Source organism: Lissotriton helveticus, chromosome 1_1, assembly GCF_964261635.1.
Source record: "Lissotriton helveticus chromosome 1_1, aLisHel1.1, whole genome shotgun sequence".
Classification (NCBI taxonomy): Eukaryota; Metazoa; Chordata; class Amphibia; order Caudata; family Salamandridae; genus Lissotriton; species Lissotriton helveticus.
Window position 1 is genome coordinate 1,408,010,825 of NC_136057.1, and position 14,797 is coordinate 1,408,025,621.

General features: G+C 45.7%; 1 protein-coding gene across 2 annotated transcripts in view; it reads left to right on the forward strand.

Moving 5' to 3' along the window:
* Positions 1-1,307: 1,307 nt before the first annotated feature.
* The window catches only part of FARSA (phenylalanyl-tRNA synthetase subunit alpha), a 111,772-nt gene continuing 98,282 nt past the window's right edge, over positions 1,308-14,797 (forward strand). The window contains exon 1 of one of the 2 annotated variants that reach the window (XM_078684775.1): positions 1,308-1,528. In XM_078684775.1, coding sequence (XP_078540901.1) covers positions 1,382-1,528 — 147 coding nt within the window. In that variant the 5' untranslated portion in view covers positions 1,308-1,381. Of the gene's footprint in view, positions 1,529-1,599; positions 1,682-14,797 lie in introns of those variants that run through there. The other variant, XM_078684782.1, reaches the window with a different exon arrangement.

Below are 14,797 nucleotides of genomic sequence, written 5' to 3' on the forward strand. Positions count from 1 at the left end.
CAGCAACATTTCTCCTCTTACTGTCCAGGCTACTTTGTGTAATGGCTTAGTGTTTTGAGGGGAGGGTGAGAGCTCATGTGTCCTGGGCCAAAGTGAAAGAAAGAAAATGCCTCCCTGTTGCTGTTTGGATTATTAAATCTAGAAATAAACAAGGCTCACTTGGTCCTTCAGACCTCTGGGCCTTGGAGCCACTGCACCTGCTACACCCATGGAAGCCACACCGCTGCAGAATGCCTTCGATAAACCACATTCTAGTACCAGTGTTCTTGAAGGGTTGTGCAACATCATGACCAAATTGTGATGGGTTGTGACTTTAGGAACACATAAAATGGGATATAAAAATAGGCTACGGACACTTTGGGCGGTAACCAAGGTTGCATCCTTACCAGCCACTGACCACAGCAGAAGTCATGTGCAGCCAATGCAATGGACCCCTTAGTCAAAGAAAGTCTTATTGAGGGACAGTCCTAGAGGTGGAGTACACTGCAGCTGCTCCCAACTGAGAAAATGGCCTTTAGCAGGTGGGCAATATTTATTCCCTCGCCACTCCCAAACCATACTCTACACCTCTTGATAACATGTGTTTAACCCAATACTTCAATATGGCTCACTAAAACTATGCACATGTCACAAGTTAACCGATTGGGATTTCACTAAACTCATGTGTAAGCTTCCCAATGCATTTGCAGTCTACTTATTTAGGACTTTTTGCAATTGTGATCCACTAATAAGGAACATCATTGACAACTCCAATAGCTCTCGGATTGGCTTTGCCAAGGCTTGTTTTTCTAATAATATGCAGGGTTCATACATTCTGTTGGAAATGAGTGCAGAAAGAAGAAGAAATACACGATAATGAGTACGTCAAATGAATATCTTTCAAAACAAAATTGTAGTCAAATTGTAATCACTTTTCTCAAACAAAAAACAAGATTTCTTCTTATAGCCGTTTGCAAGCAAATCGTTTTCTTTATAAATTGGATTACAGTCTGGAGACAAGGATCAACATTTTAAACAGTCCTGAACCTCAAAGGTGTATGGTATGCGATCAACCTCATTCTGCCATTTCAAGATGGCTGCTAAGCAGACGTGTCCCGTGGCAGAATTTGCTGGGGAGTCCACATTGCAAATAAAACCTCGCCTGTTGCAAGGTGGCCGCCACAATGATGCAACTTCCATTGGGATTGCCATGAAGCAGGCTACTTTGAACAGAGCCTCGCCTATTGCAAGATGGACTCCACCCTGATGCAACTCTTGTACGGGTTGTAGCCCAACACTCCTGTTGGCTTACAGACCTGTGTCCTGTTCTAAGATGGCGGCGGTATACGGCTGACCTGTCAGTGCAGTTTGTGCGCATGCCACTGTCCTTTTCTGAGTAAGCATGGCGGAAAGCCGGGTACCGGAGCTGCTATTGCACCGACTGCAGGACCAGGATGGGGGACTGGATAGTCTTGGACTGGCAGCTGAGCTGGGTTTGGATCACCAGCAGGTGGTGGGGGCTGTGAAGAGCCTGCAGGCTTTGGGAGAGGTGAGTGGAAGGGGTGGCGGAGGGAGGTGTCTTGGGGAAGAAGGTAGGGTGCAGTGCAATAGAGAAAGGGAGGAGTCTGGGGAGAGAAGTGAAGTGTATGGAAGGGAAGGTTGGGAGAGAAAAACGGGTTCAAGTGCAAAGTAGGAGCCTAAGGTGAGACAAGGACTTGTCTGGATGGGAGACGACAATAATAGTGTAAGGAGATGGAGAGGCTAGTAGCTGGGGCGTGGAGGCGTGATGTTAGCGCAGGAGCAAGGTTTACCAAATTGTTGGCGAGGCACATGCCATTTCAGTTGTTCCATTGGCAGGCAGATTAATGAACATACTCTGCAAGATGCCCTTAGTCACATCCAAGATGGTCCATGGAAAAAGTTCCTGAAAAAAAAGAACGTATTCTATTCGGTTTTAGCACCAACCAGCCAGTGTCGGATACCCATCTCGCTATCTCTTGAATCCCGAAAATAAGCCCTAAAAACAGATGGGGGTAAAATATCTAGGCTATGTACATCGGCATCAGTACAACACAAGAAGGCTGTCGCAATCGTATGACACCCTACTTTAAAGTCATAGGTGATCTTTAAAGTTAGCAATGTGTAATAATCATGTATGTAAATTTCCTATTATATATATATAGTGCATATTTTCATATATAAACCACATTAAAAGGACGGAGAGATTTATGGTCATGTTTTGTTTTCATTTATGCCCAGAAGTGGCCTATCTATTGTTTAAGCATTATAATAAACTCGATATTATCCGATTTGGAAATGCAAAGATTTCTTAACTACTGTAAATGACATGCATATTTACGAAATATTGAGGCGTTGACTTTATGAAAGATAAAATAACATTTAACTAAGGAACTGGGTGTGTTTAAAAAGAACAGTTTTTCAACAAAGTAAATGTTCTGCTTTGAATCTTTTGCTTGGGTTCTAAAGGCATGCGAAATGAAAGGTGGCTTTAAATTAGAACTATATATCTCCGATATCTCACGTCAGTCCCCTGTAAAAATGCTGATCACTCTTTCACACCGTGTATTTCTGAAAGCAGGCGCCCAGATATACACCAGTCTTGCACACGTTCATCCAATAAACAATTTGAAACCCCCCTGGCATAACCCTTAGGCACTTATTATAAATTATTGGTGTGGCCTTATCAACTATAGGTGTTGTGTGACTAGGAGGGATGTGAGTGAGAAGGGAAATATGAAGAATTAGAGGTCTGTATTGGAGCAGGTCTTGGATCATAGGGAAGGGTTAGGGGGAGTGAATGATTTTTACTTTGTCTGTAAGTCTGGTGTGAGGTATAGCATTTTTGGTGAAGAGAGGCTCTGTTAAAGTATCCGTTCTTAGTGAGTCAAGGATCTTGGTGGCGGTAGATGTCTGGATGAACGATTAATTCAGAAAGACTAGGAAGTGTCTGAACTGAGTGTAGTCTTAATGGAAAAGGACTGTTCCTGTGGCAGTATCTGTTGAGAGGGGATGATGCCTGTAGCAAGGATGGTACAGGAAATAATCCAGACGAAGGAGTAATCCAGAATATATGTTTATTCCAATACAGCAGACCCTCGACAGCTCGCCTTGGCAGCAGGGCAGTCAACAAGTAAGATCTCTTAAAAATCTAGAACCTCTACAAACAGTGACCTAATACATTCTAAGAAGAACTCAACTTTATTATATACACCTAACAAAGTACAGTGCTACACATCACATACATACCCACATACTACACTCCCCTTTTCTATAATAAACAAAAAAAACTAGAAATATAGCAGTTCAAATATGACTTCTACACAGCATATGTAAAATCAGTAATACACATAATCTCTTGAACGAATAGGAGCAGTCCTAATTCTACAGCTACTCCTTTGTTTATTATCACCTCCACCGCTAGCGATGTCGGCACCAAATTCTCTTAACATACCAGGATTAGAAACTCTGCTGCCATCATCTGTCATTAACAGAACTAGAGGAACAAAGCAATCTCGTACTGGTCTCCAAACCATGCAGAGTATGAGTCAAATCTCCTATATCAAACCAATCATTACCTTCTAAACCTTTCGTACTGCTACCATTCTGACTTCCTACTCTCTTACAAATTATCCTTGCCTGTTCTTCTCTCAACTTAACTAAAGCATTTCTTTTCCACCATCCTCTATCTTGTAATAAAACAGCTATCCTGGAAACTAACAACTTTAACAGGTTCAGAAAATTTAGATTGCCCTTTGCTCACCGTAATAGGTTTTTTAATAAGCACCCAGTCACCAGGGGCCAAAACCTTTTCCTTTACATGCATTCTTTTGTCATAATTCCTTTTATAATAGGCTTGTTTTTCTTTCACATGCTCCTTTACCTTCATTACATGCAGATAGTGAGATTGTCTTACTCTATCCACTAACCAAGAAGGACTCAACAGTGAAATACGTTTTCTGCCTCTCAAAAGCACACAAGGGGAATAATTGGTGGCAGTTTGGGGTGTTGTATTATAACTCCACACTTAATGATGCAAATACTTTGTAACATCCAATAGCTGTACACCTTCTTTCAACAAACGGTTTGCCCTCTTCACAAGTCCATAAGATGTAGGACTATACAAAGGCACAAGGATATGTTTAATATTGTTTTTCCCAAGAAATGTTTCCATCGCTTCAGAAACAAAACGGGTCCTGTTATGTGTAACTACTTTTGGCAAACCTTCCATCAAAAATAAACGTTCCAAAAATGAAATTACAGAACTAGTGTCAGCATTTTTAAACAATGCAAAGTACAGCCATTTAGAAAAGTAATCCATGGTCACAATAAGAAACTTTTTGTCACATCCAAGAATATTAAAAGGACCAGAAAAGTCCAAACCTAACTTCTCCCATGCACCTTTAGGCCAATCTACAGGACACAGGGGTGTTGTAGAGGTTTTCCAATGGTTATCCGAACACTCAGTACATTTATCCACAAAACATTTTACCTGTCCATCAATGCCAGGCCACTAATACGTCTGTTTAATTTTCCTGACTTTAGCTGAAATCCCTAAATGCCCTTCATGAGCCAACTAAATAATCTTACCTCTTAACCCTTCAGGTGGTACGAATCTGTCCTGCCTCACTAAAATATTGTTGACTAATGACAGTTCAGAAGCTACTTGTGAACAGAAGTTACTTGTGAAAAGTTCAGAAGCTACTTGTGAACAGAAGCTACTTGTGAAAAGTACCTATCTTCTACTGACATACTCCTGTCAAAAGGCCAACCTTCAATTAAAAATGTCTTTACCCTGTTCAAACAGTCATCCTTACAGCAACTCTCAAACCATTCTTCTTCAGAAAATGGTATCTCTTCCATAACATCATCCACAGTTACCTCAGATTCGAAATCATCATTTTTAACTGAATCATTATTGTCACAAATTTCCTGTGGTAAACGTGATCGACAGTCTGCCCTACAGTTTTTACCCCCCGGCAAATACTTAATTCCGAAATTAAATTCTTGCAACCTTGCTAGTAATCTGATCAGTCTTGAGGATGCTTTATTAGAACAACTATCACCTAACATTTAAATAAGTGGTTTGTGGTCGGTGAACAACTGAAATCTGGTTCCCCAACTATTCATCTTACATTATTCTACAGCTCATGAACACGCTAATGCCTCCCGTTCTATTGTGCTATAATTCCTTTCAGCTCCACTAAGAGTTCTTAAGACAAAAACCACAGTATATTCTTGTCCGTTTACCATTTGACTTAATGCCGCACCTAACCCTTTGGAACTGGCATCAATGGTTACAATACTTCTTTCCCCATGGGTAAAGGGTCTGATAGCAGGTGCCTCCAATATTAAACTTTTAACAGAGTCTAAAGTATTCTGTGTTTCTTCCGACCAACATATTTAACATTCTTCTTCAATAAATTCATTAGGTACTGCACAATAACCGCATAACCTTGCACAAACCTTGCGCAATACTAGCTAAAACCAAGAAATGCCCTCAAAGCATCTTTATCAGTAGGCATAGGTGCATCATTAATGGCTTTAAGTAAGGATAATTTTGGGTTTATACCCTCACTTGAGATATTATGTCCCAGATAATCCACTTTCTCAGTAATGAAGCTACACTTGTTCTTATTTACAGACATTCCATGCATCCCCAATTCGCTTAAAACATTTTCCAACATAATAAAATGCTGGTCTAAAGTTTCAGTATGGATAAGTATGTTGTCTTGAAAGGCTTGGATACCCTTGTCTCCAGCAAACATCTGATCCATAAGCCTTTGGAATACGCTGGCAGCAGATGCCAACCCAAATGGCATCCTTTTGTACATATACACACCAAAATGAGTAACATATGTTGTCAATGGTTGTGACTCGATAGATAAAGGAATTTGGTGGCACGCAGAACATAAGTCAATGGTGGTAAAATACTTGCTTCCCCCCCCAGTTTAGCTAACATCTGCTGAATTCTAGGAAGGGGATAACAATCCACAACTATATTGTGATTAAGAACTCTCAAGCACGCACATACACGTATATCTCCTGAACTTTTGCATGCGACAACAGCAGCGGAAACCCACTCAGAAGATTCAACAGGTGCTATAATATTTTGCAAACACATTTAGTCTAAAAGTTTTTTAAGATCATTCCTTGCTGAATAGGGTAAGAGTGGTCTGCTTAATTCAGGCACTCTGTTCATCACCACCCCCTTTTCTGAATCATTTTGTCCACCATAAGCGTGGAAGGGTATACCCAGATGTGAGTCCCTTGCTCATTGCACCATCAGGATTCAAGCAAGCCGGGCCGAAGACGCCTGAAATGGCAGAAACCGGTCCCCGGAAGCTTGTTTGCTTCCCAGTACAAGAATTGGCTTGGTAGTTTGGTTTGCCCTGTTCCCATCATGCACTGGGACAGGAACAGACTAATTTGCATATAGCCAAGTTCTGAGCTGGGATGGTGCAGTGAGCTAAAAAACGGTGATGGATCAAGCCCTGATCTTTGGACTGGGTAAGAGTGGTCTGCTTAATTCAGGCACTCTGTTCATCACCACCCCCTTTTCTGAATCATTTTGTCCACCATAAGCGTGGAAGGGTATACTCAGATGTGAGTCCCTTGCTCATTGCACCATCAGGATTCAAGCAAGCCGGGCCGAAGACGCCTGAAATGGCAGAAACCGGTCCCCGGAAGCTTGTTTCCTTCCCAGTACAAGAATTGGCTTGGTAGTTTGGTTTGCCCTGTTCCCATCATGCACTGGGACAGGAACAGACTAATTTGCATATAGCCAAGTTCTGAGCTGGGATGGTGCAGTGAGCTAAAAAACGGGGATGGATCAAGCCCTGATCTTTGGACTGGGTAAGAGTGGTCTGCTTAATTCAGGCACTCTGTTCATCACCACCCCCTTTTCTGAATCATTTTGTCCACCATAAGCGTGGAAGGGTATACTCAGATGTGAGTCCCTTGCTCATTGCACCATCAGGATTCAAGCAAGCCGGGCCGAAGACGCCTGAAATGGCAGAAACCGGTCCCCGGAAGCTTGTTTCCTTCCCAGTACAAGAATTGGCTTGGTAGTTTGGTTTGCCCTGTTCCCATCATGCACTGGGACAGGAACAGACTAATTTGCATATAGCCAAGTTCTGAGCTGGGATGGTGCAGTGAGCTAAAAAACGGTGATGGATCAAGCCCTGATCTCTGGACTGGGTAAGAGTGGTCTGCTTAATTCAGGCACTCTGTTCATCACCACCCCCTTTTCTGAATCATTTTGTCCACCATAAGCGTGGAAGGGTATACTCAGATGTGAGTCCCTTGCTCATTGCACCATCAGGATTCAAGCAAGCCGGGCCGAAGACGCCTGAAATGGCAGAAACCGGTCCCCGTAAGCTTGTTTCCTTCCCAGTACAAGAATTGGCTTGGTAGTTTGGTTTGCCCTGTTCCCATCATGCACTGGGACAGGAACAGACTAATTTGCATATAGCCAAGTTCTGAGCTGGGATGGTGCAGTGAGCTAAAAAACGGTGATGGATCAAGCCCTGATCTTTGGACTGGGTAAGAGTGGTCTGCTTAATTCAGGCACTCTGTTCATCACCACCCCCTTTTCTGAATCATTTTGTCCACCATAAGCGTGGAAGGGTATACTCAGATGTGAGTCCCTTGCTCATTGCACCATCAGGATTCAAGCAAGCCGGGCCGAAGACGCCTGAAATGGCAGAAACCGGTCCCCGGAAGCCTGTTTCCTTCCCGGTACAAGAATTGGCTTGGTAGTTTGGTTTGCCCTGTTCCCATCATGCACTGGGACAGGAACAGACTAATTTGCATATAGCCAAGTTCTGAGCTGGGATGGTGCAGTGAGCTAAAAAACGGTGATGGATCAAGCCCTGATCTTTGGACTGGGTAAGAGTGGTCTGCTTAATTCAGGCACTCTGTTCATCACCACCCCCTTTTCTGAATCATGTTGTCCACCATAAGGGTGGAAGGGTATACTCAGATGTGAGTCCCTTGCTCATTGCACCATCAGGATTCAAGCAAGCCGGGCCGAAGACGCCTGAAATGGCAGAAACCGGTCCCCGGAAGCTTGTTTCCTTCCCAGTACAAGAATTGGCTTGGTAGTTTGGTTTGCCCTGTTCCCATCATGCACTGGGACAGGAACAGACTAATTTGCATATAGCCAAGTTCTGAGCTGGGATGGTGCAGTGAGCTAAAAAACGGTGATGGATCAAGCCCTGATCTTTGGACTGGGTAAGAGTGGGCTGCTTAATTCAGGCACTCTGTTCATCACCACCCCCTTTTCTGAATCATTTTGTCCACCATAAGCGTGGAAGGGTATACTCAGATGTGAGTCCCTTGCTCATTGCACCATCAGGATTCAAGCAAGCCGGGCCGAAGACGCCTGAAATGGCAGAAACCGGTCCCCGGAAGCTTGTTTCCTTCCCAGTACAAGAATTGGCTTGGTAGTTTGGTTTGCCCTGTTCCCATCATGCACTGGGACAGGAACAGACTAATTTGCATATAGCCAAGTTCTGAGCTGGGATGGTGCAGTGAGCTAAAAAACGGTGATGGATCAAGCCCTGATCTTTGGACTGGGTAAGAGTGGTCTGCTTAATTCAGGCACTCTGTTCATCACCACCCCCTTTTCTGAATCATTTTGTCCACCATAAGCGTGGAAGGGTATACTCAGATGTGAGTCCCTTGCTCATTGCACCATCAGGATTCAAGCAAGCCGGGCCGAAGACGCCTGAAATGGCAGAAACCGGTCCCCGGAAGCTTGTTTCCTTCCCAGTACAAGAATTGGCTTGGTAGTTTGGTTTGCCCTGTTCCCATCATGCACTGGGACAGGAACAGACTAATTTGCATATATCCAAGTTCTGAGCTGGGATGGTGCAGTGAGCTAAAAAACGGTGATGGATCAAGCCCTGATCTTTGGACTGGGTAAGAGTGGTCTGCTTAATTCAGGCACTCTGTTCATCACCACCCCCTTTTCTGAATCATTTTGTCCACCATAAGTGTGGAAGGGTATACTCAGATGTGAGTCCCTTGCTCATTGCACCATCAGGATTCAAGCAAGCCGGGCCGAAGACGCCTGAAATGGCAGAAACCGGTCCCCGGAAGCTTGTTTCCTTCCCAGTACAAGAATTGGCTTGGTAGTTTGGTTTGCCCTGTTCCCATCATGCACTGGGACAGGAACAGACTAATTTGCATATAGCCAAGTTCTGAGCTGGGATGGTGCAGTGAGCTAAAAAACGGTGATGGATCAAGCCCTGATCTTTGGACTGGGTAAGAGTGGTCTGCTTAATTCAGGCACTCTGTTCATCACCACCCCCTTTTCTGAATCATTTTGTCCACCATAAGCGTGGAAGGGTATACTCAGATGTGAGTCCCTTGCTCATTGCACCATCAGGATTCAAGCAAGCCGGGCCGAAGACGCCTGAAATGGCAGAAACCGGTCCCCGGAAGCTTGTTTCCTTCCCAGTACAAGAATTGGCTTGGTAGTTTGGTTTGCCCTGTTCCCATCATGCACTGGGACAGGAACAGACTAATTTGCATATAGCCAAGTTCTGAGCTGGGATGGTGCAGTGAGCTAAAAAACGGTGATGGATCAAGCCCTGATCTTTGGACTGGGTAAGAGTGGTCTGCTTAATTCAGGCACTCTGTTCATCACCACCCCCTTTTCTGAATCATTTTGTCCACCATAAGCGTGGAAGGGTATACTCAGATGTGAGTCCCTTGCTCATTGCACCATCAGGATTCAAGCAAGCCGGGCCGAAGACGCCTGAAATGGCAGAAACCGGTCCCCGGAAGCTTGTTTCCTTCCCAGTACAAGAATTGGCTTGGTAGTTTGGTTTGCCCTGTTCCCATCATGCACTGGGACAGGAACAGACTAATTTGCATATATCCAAGTTCTGAGCTGGGATGGTGCAGTGAGCTAAAAAACGGTGATGGATCAAGCCCTGATCTTTGGACTGGGTAAGAGTGGTCTGCTTAATTCAGGCACTCTGTTCATCACCACCCCCTTTTCTGAATCATTTTGTCCACCATAAGTGTGGAAGGGTATACTCAGATGTGAGTCCCTTGCTCATTGCACCATCAGGATTCAAGCAAGCCGGGCCGAAGACGCCTGAAATGGCAGAAACCGGTCCCCGGAAGCTTGTTTCCTTCCCAGTACAAGAATTGGCTTGGTAGTTTGGTTTGCCCTGTTCCCATCATGCACTGGGACAGGAACAGACTAATTTGCATATAGCCAAGTTCTGAGCTGGGATGGTGCAGTGAGCTAAAAAACGGTGATGGATCAAGCCCTGATCTTTGGACTGGGTAAGAGTGGTCTGCTTAATTCAGGCACTCTGTTCATCACCACCCCCTTTTCTGAATCATTTTGTCCACCATAAGCGTGGAAGGGTATACTCAGATGTGAGTCCCTTGCTCATTGCACCATCAGGATTCAAGCAAGCCGGGCCGAAGACGCCTGAAATGGCAGAAACCGGTCCCCGGAAGCTCGTTTCCTTCCCAGTACAAGAATTGGCTTGGTAGTTTGGTTTGCCCTGTTCCCATCATGCACTGGGACAGGAACAGACTAATTTGCATATAGCCAAGTTCTGAGCTGGGATGGTGCAGTGAGCTAAAAAACGGTGATGGATCAAGCCCTGATCTTTGGACTGGGTAAGAGTGGTCTGCTTAATTCAGGCACTCTGTTCATCCCCACCCCCTTTTCTGAATCATTTTGTCCACCATAAGCGTGGAAGGGTATACTCAGATGTGAGTCCCTTGCTCATTGCACCATCAGGATTCAAGCAAGCCGGGCCGAAGACGCCTGAAATGGCAGAAACCGGTCCCCGGAAGCTTGTTTCCTTCCCAGTACAAGAATTGGCTTGGTAGTTTGGTTTGCCCTGTTCCCATCATGCACTGGGACAGGAACAGACTAATTTGCATATAGCCAAGTTCTGAGCTGGGATGGTGCAGTGAGCTAAAAAACGGTGATGGATCAAGCCCTGATCTTTGGACTGGGTAAGAGTGGTCTGCTTAATTCAGGCACTCTGTTCATCACCACCCCCTTTTCTGAATCATTTTGTCCACCATAAGCGTGGAAGGGTATACTCAGATGTGAGTCCCTTGCTCATTGCACCATCAGGATTCAAGCAAGCCGGGCCGAAGACGCCTGAAATGGCAGAAACCGGTCCCCGGAAGCTTGTTTCCTTCCCAGTACAAGAATTGGCTTGGTAGTTTGGTTTGCCCTGTTCCCATCATGCACTGGGACAGGAACAGACTAATTTGCATATAGCCAAGGTCTGAGCTGGGATGGTGCCGTGAGCTAAAAAACGGTGATGGATCAAGCCCTGATCTTTGGACTGGGTAAGAGTGGTCTGCTTAATTCAGGCACTCTGTTCATCACCACCCCCTTTTCTGAATCATTTTGTCCACCATAAGCGTGGAAGGGTATACTCAGATGTGAGTCCCTTGCTCATTGCACCATCAGGATTCAAGCAAGCCGGGCCGAAGACGCCTGAAATGGCAGAAACCGGTCCCCGGAAGCTCGTTTCCTTCCCAGTACAAGAATTGGCTTGGTAGTTTGGTTTGCCCTGTTCCCATCATGCACTGGGACAGGAACAGACTAATTTGCATATAGCCAAGTTCTGAGCTGGGATGGTGCAGTGAGCTAAAAAACGGTGATGGATCAAGCCCTGATCTTTGGACTGGGTAAGAGTGGTCTGCTTAATTCAGGCACTCTGTTCATCCCCACCCCCTTTTCTGAATCATTTTGTCCACCATAAGCGTGGAAGGGTATACTCAGATGTGAGTCCCTTGCTCATTGCACCATCAGGATTCAAGCAAGCCGGGCCGAAGACGCCTGAAATGGCAGAAACCGGTCCCCGGAAGCTTGTTTCCTTCCCAGTACAAGAATTGGCTTGGTAGTTTGGTTTGCCCTGTTCCCATCATGCACTGGGACAGGAACAGACTAATTTGCATATAGCCAAGTTCTGAGCTGGGATGGTGCAGTGAGCTAAAAAACGGTGATGGATCAAGCCCTGATCTTTGGACTGGGTAAGAGTGGTCTGCTTAATTCAGGCACTCTGTTCATCACCACCCCCTTTTCTGAATCATTTTGTCCACCATAAGCGTGGAAGGGTATACTCAGATGTGAGTCCCTTGCTCATTGCACCATCAGGATTCAAGCAAGCCGGGCCGAAGACGCCTGAAATGGCAGAAACCGGTCCCCGGAAGCTTGTTTCCTTCCCAGTACAAGAATTGGCTTGGTAGTTTGGTTTGCCCTGTTCCCATCATGCACTGGGACAGGAACAGACTAATTTGCATATAGCCAAGGTCTGAGCTGGGATGGTGCAGTGAGCTAAAAAACGGTGATGGATCAAGCCCTGATCTTTGGACTGGGTAAGAGTGGTCTGCTTAATTCAGGCACTCTGTTCATCACCACCCCCTTTTCTGAATCATTTTGTCCACCATAAGCGTGGAAGGGTATACTCAGATGTGAGTCCCTTGCTCATTGCACCATCAGGATTCAAGCAAGCCGGGCCGAAGACGCCTGAAATGGCAGAAACCGGTCCCCGGAAGCTTGTTTCCTTCCCAGTACAAGAATTGGCTTGGTAGTTTGGTTTGCCCTGTTCCCATCATGCACTGGGACAGGAACAGACTAATTTGCATATAGCCAAGTTCTGAGCTGGGATGGTGCAGTGAGCTAAAAAACGGTGATGGATCAAGCCCTGATCTTTGGACTGGGTAAGAGTGGTCTGCTTAATTCAGGCACTCTGTTCATCACCACCCCCTTTTCTGAATCATTTTGTCCACCATAAGCGTGGAAGGGTATACTCAGATGTGAGTCCCTTGCTCATTGCACCATCAGGATTCAAGCAAGCCGGGCCGAAGACGCCTGAAATGGCAGAAACCGGTCCCCGGAAGCTTGTTTCCTTCCCAGTACAAGAATTGGCTTGGTAGTTTGGTTTGCCCTGTTCCCATCATGCACTGGGACAGGAACAGACTAATTTGCATATAGCCAAGTTCTGAGCTGGGATGGTGCAGTGAGCTAAAAAACGGTGATGGATCAAGCCCTGATCTTTGGACTGGGTAAGAGTGGTCTGCTTAATTCAGGCACTCTGTTCATCACCACCCCCTTTTCTGAATCATTTTGTCCACCATAAGCGTGGAAGGGTATACTCAGATGTGAGTCCCTTGCTCATTGCACCATCAGGATTCAAGCAAGCCGGGCCGAAGACGCCTGAAATGGCAGAAACCGGTCCCCGGAAGCTTGTTTCCTTCCCAGTACAAGAATTGGCTCGGTAGTTTGGTTTGCCCTGTTCCCATCATGCACTGGGACAGGAACAGACTAATTTGCATATAGCCAAGTTCTGAGCTGGGATGGTGCAGTGAGCTAAAAAACGGTGATGGATCAAGCCCTGATCTTTGGACTGGGTAAGAGTGGTCTGCTTAATTCAGGCACTCTGTTCATCACCACCCCCTTTTCTGAATCATTTTGTCCACCATAAGCGTGGAAGGGTATACTCAGATGTGAGTCCCTTGCTCATTGCACCATCAGGATTCAAGCAAGCCGGGCCGAAGACGCCTGAAATGGCAGAAACCGGTCCCCGGAAGCTTGTTTCCTTCCCAGTACAAGAATTGGCTTGGTAGTTTGGTTTGCCCTGTTCCCATCATGCACTGGGACAGGAACAGACTAATTTGCATATAGCCAAGTTCTGAGCTGGGATGGTGCAGTGAGCTAAAAAACGGTGATGGATCAAGCCCTGATCTTTGGACTGGGTAAGAGTGGTCTGCTTAATTCAGGCACTCTGTTCATCACCACCCCCTTTTCTGAATCATTTTGTCCACCATAAGCGTGGAAGGGTATACTCAGATGTGAGTCCCTTGCTCATTGCACCATCAGGATTCAAGCAAGCCGGGCCGAAGACGCCTGAAATGGCAGAAACCGGTCCCCGGAAGCTTGTTTCCTTCCCAGTACAAGAATTGGCTTGGTAGTTTGGTTTGCCCTGTTCCCATCATGCACTGGGACAGGAACAGACTAATTTGCATATATCCAAGTTCTGAGCTGGGATGGTGCAGTGAGCTAAAAAACGGTGATGGATCAAGCCCTGATCTTTGGACTGGGTAAGAGTGGTCTGCTTAATTCAGGCACTCTGTTCATCACCACCCCCTTTTCTGAATCATTTTGTCCACCATAAGTGTGGAAGGGTATACTCAGATGTGAGTCCCTTGCTCATTGCACCATCAGGATTCAAGCAAGCCGGGCCGAAGACGCCTGAAATGGCAGAAACCGGTCCCCGGAAGCTTGTTTCCTTCCCAGTACAAGAATTGGCTTGGTAGTTTGGTTTGCCCTGTTCCCATCATGCACTGGGACAGGAACAGACTAATTTGCATATAGCCAAGTTCTGAGCTGGGATGGTGCAGTGAGCTAAAAAACGGTGATGGATCAAGCCCTGATCTTTGGACTGGGTAAGAGTGGTCTGCTTAATTCAGGCACTCTGTTCATCACCACCCCCTTTTCTGAATCATTTTGTCCACCATAAGTGTGGAAGGGTATACTCAGATGTGAGTCCCTTGCTCATTGCACCATCAGGATTCAAGCAAGCCGGGCCGAAGACGCCTGAAATGGCAGAAACCGGTCCCCGGAAGCTTGTTTCCTTCCCATTACAAGAATTGGCTTGGTAGTTTGGTTTGCCCTGTTCCCATCATGCACTGGGACAGGAACAGACTAATTTGCATATAGCCAAGTTCTGAGCTGGGATGGTGCAGTGAGCTAAAAAACGGTGATGGATCAAGCCCTGATCTTTGGACTGGGTAAGAGTGG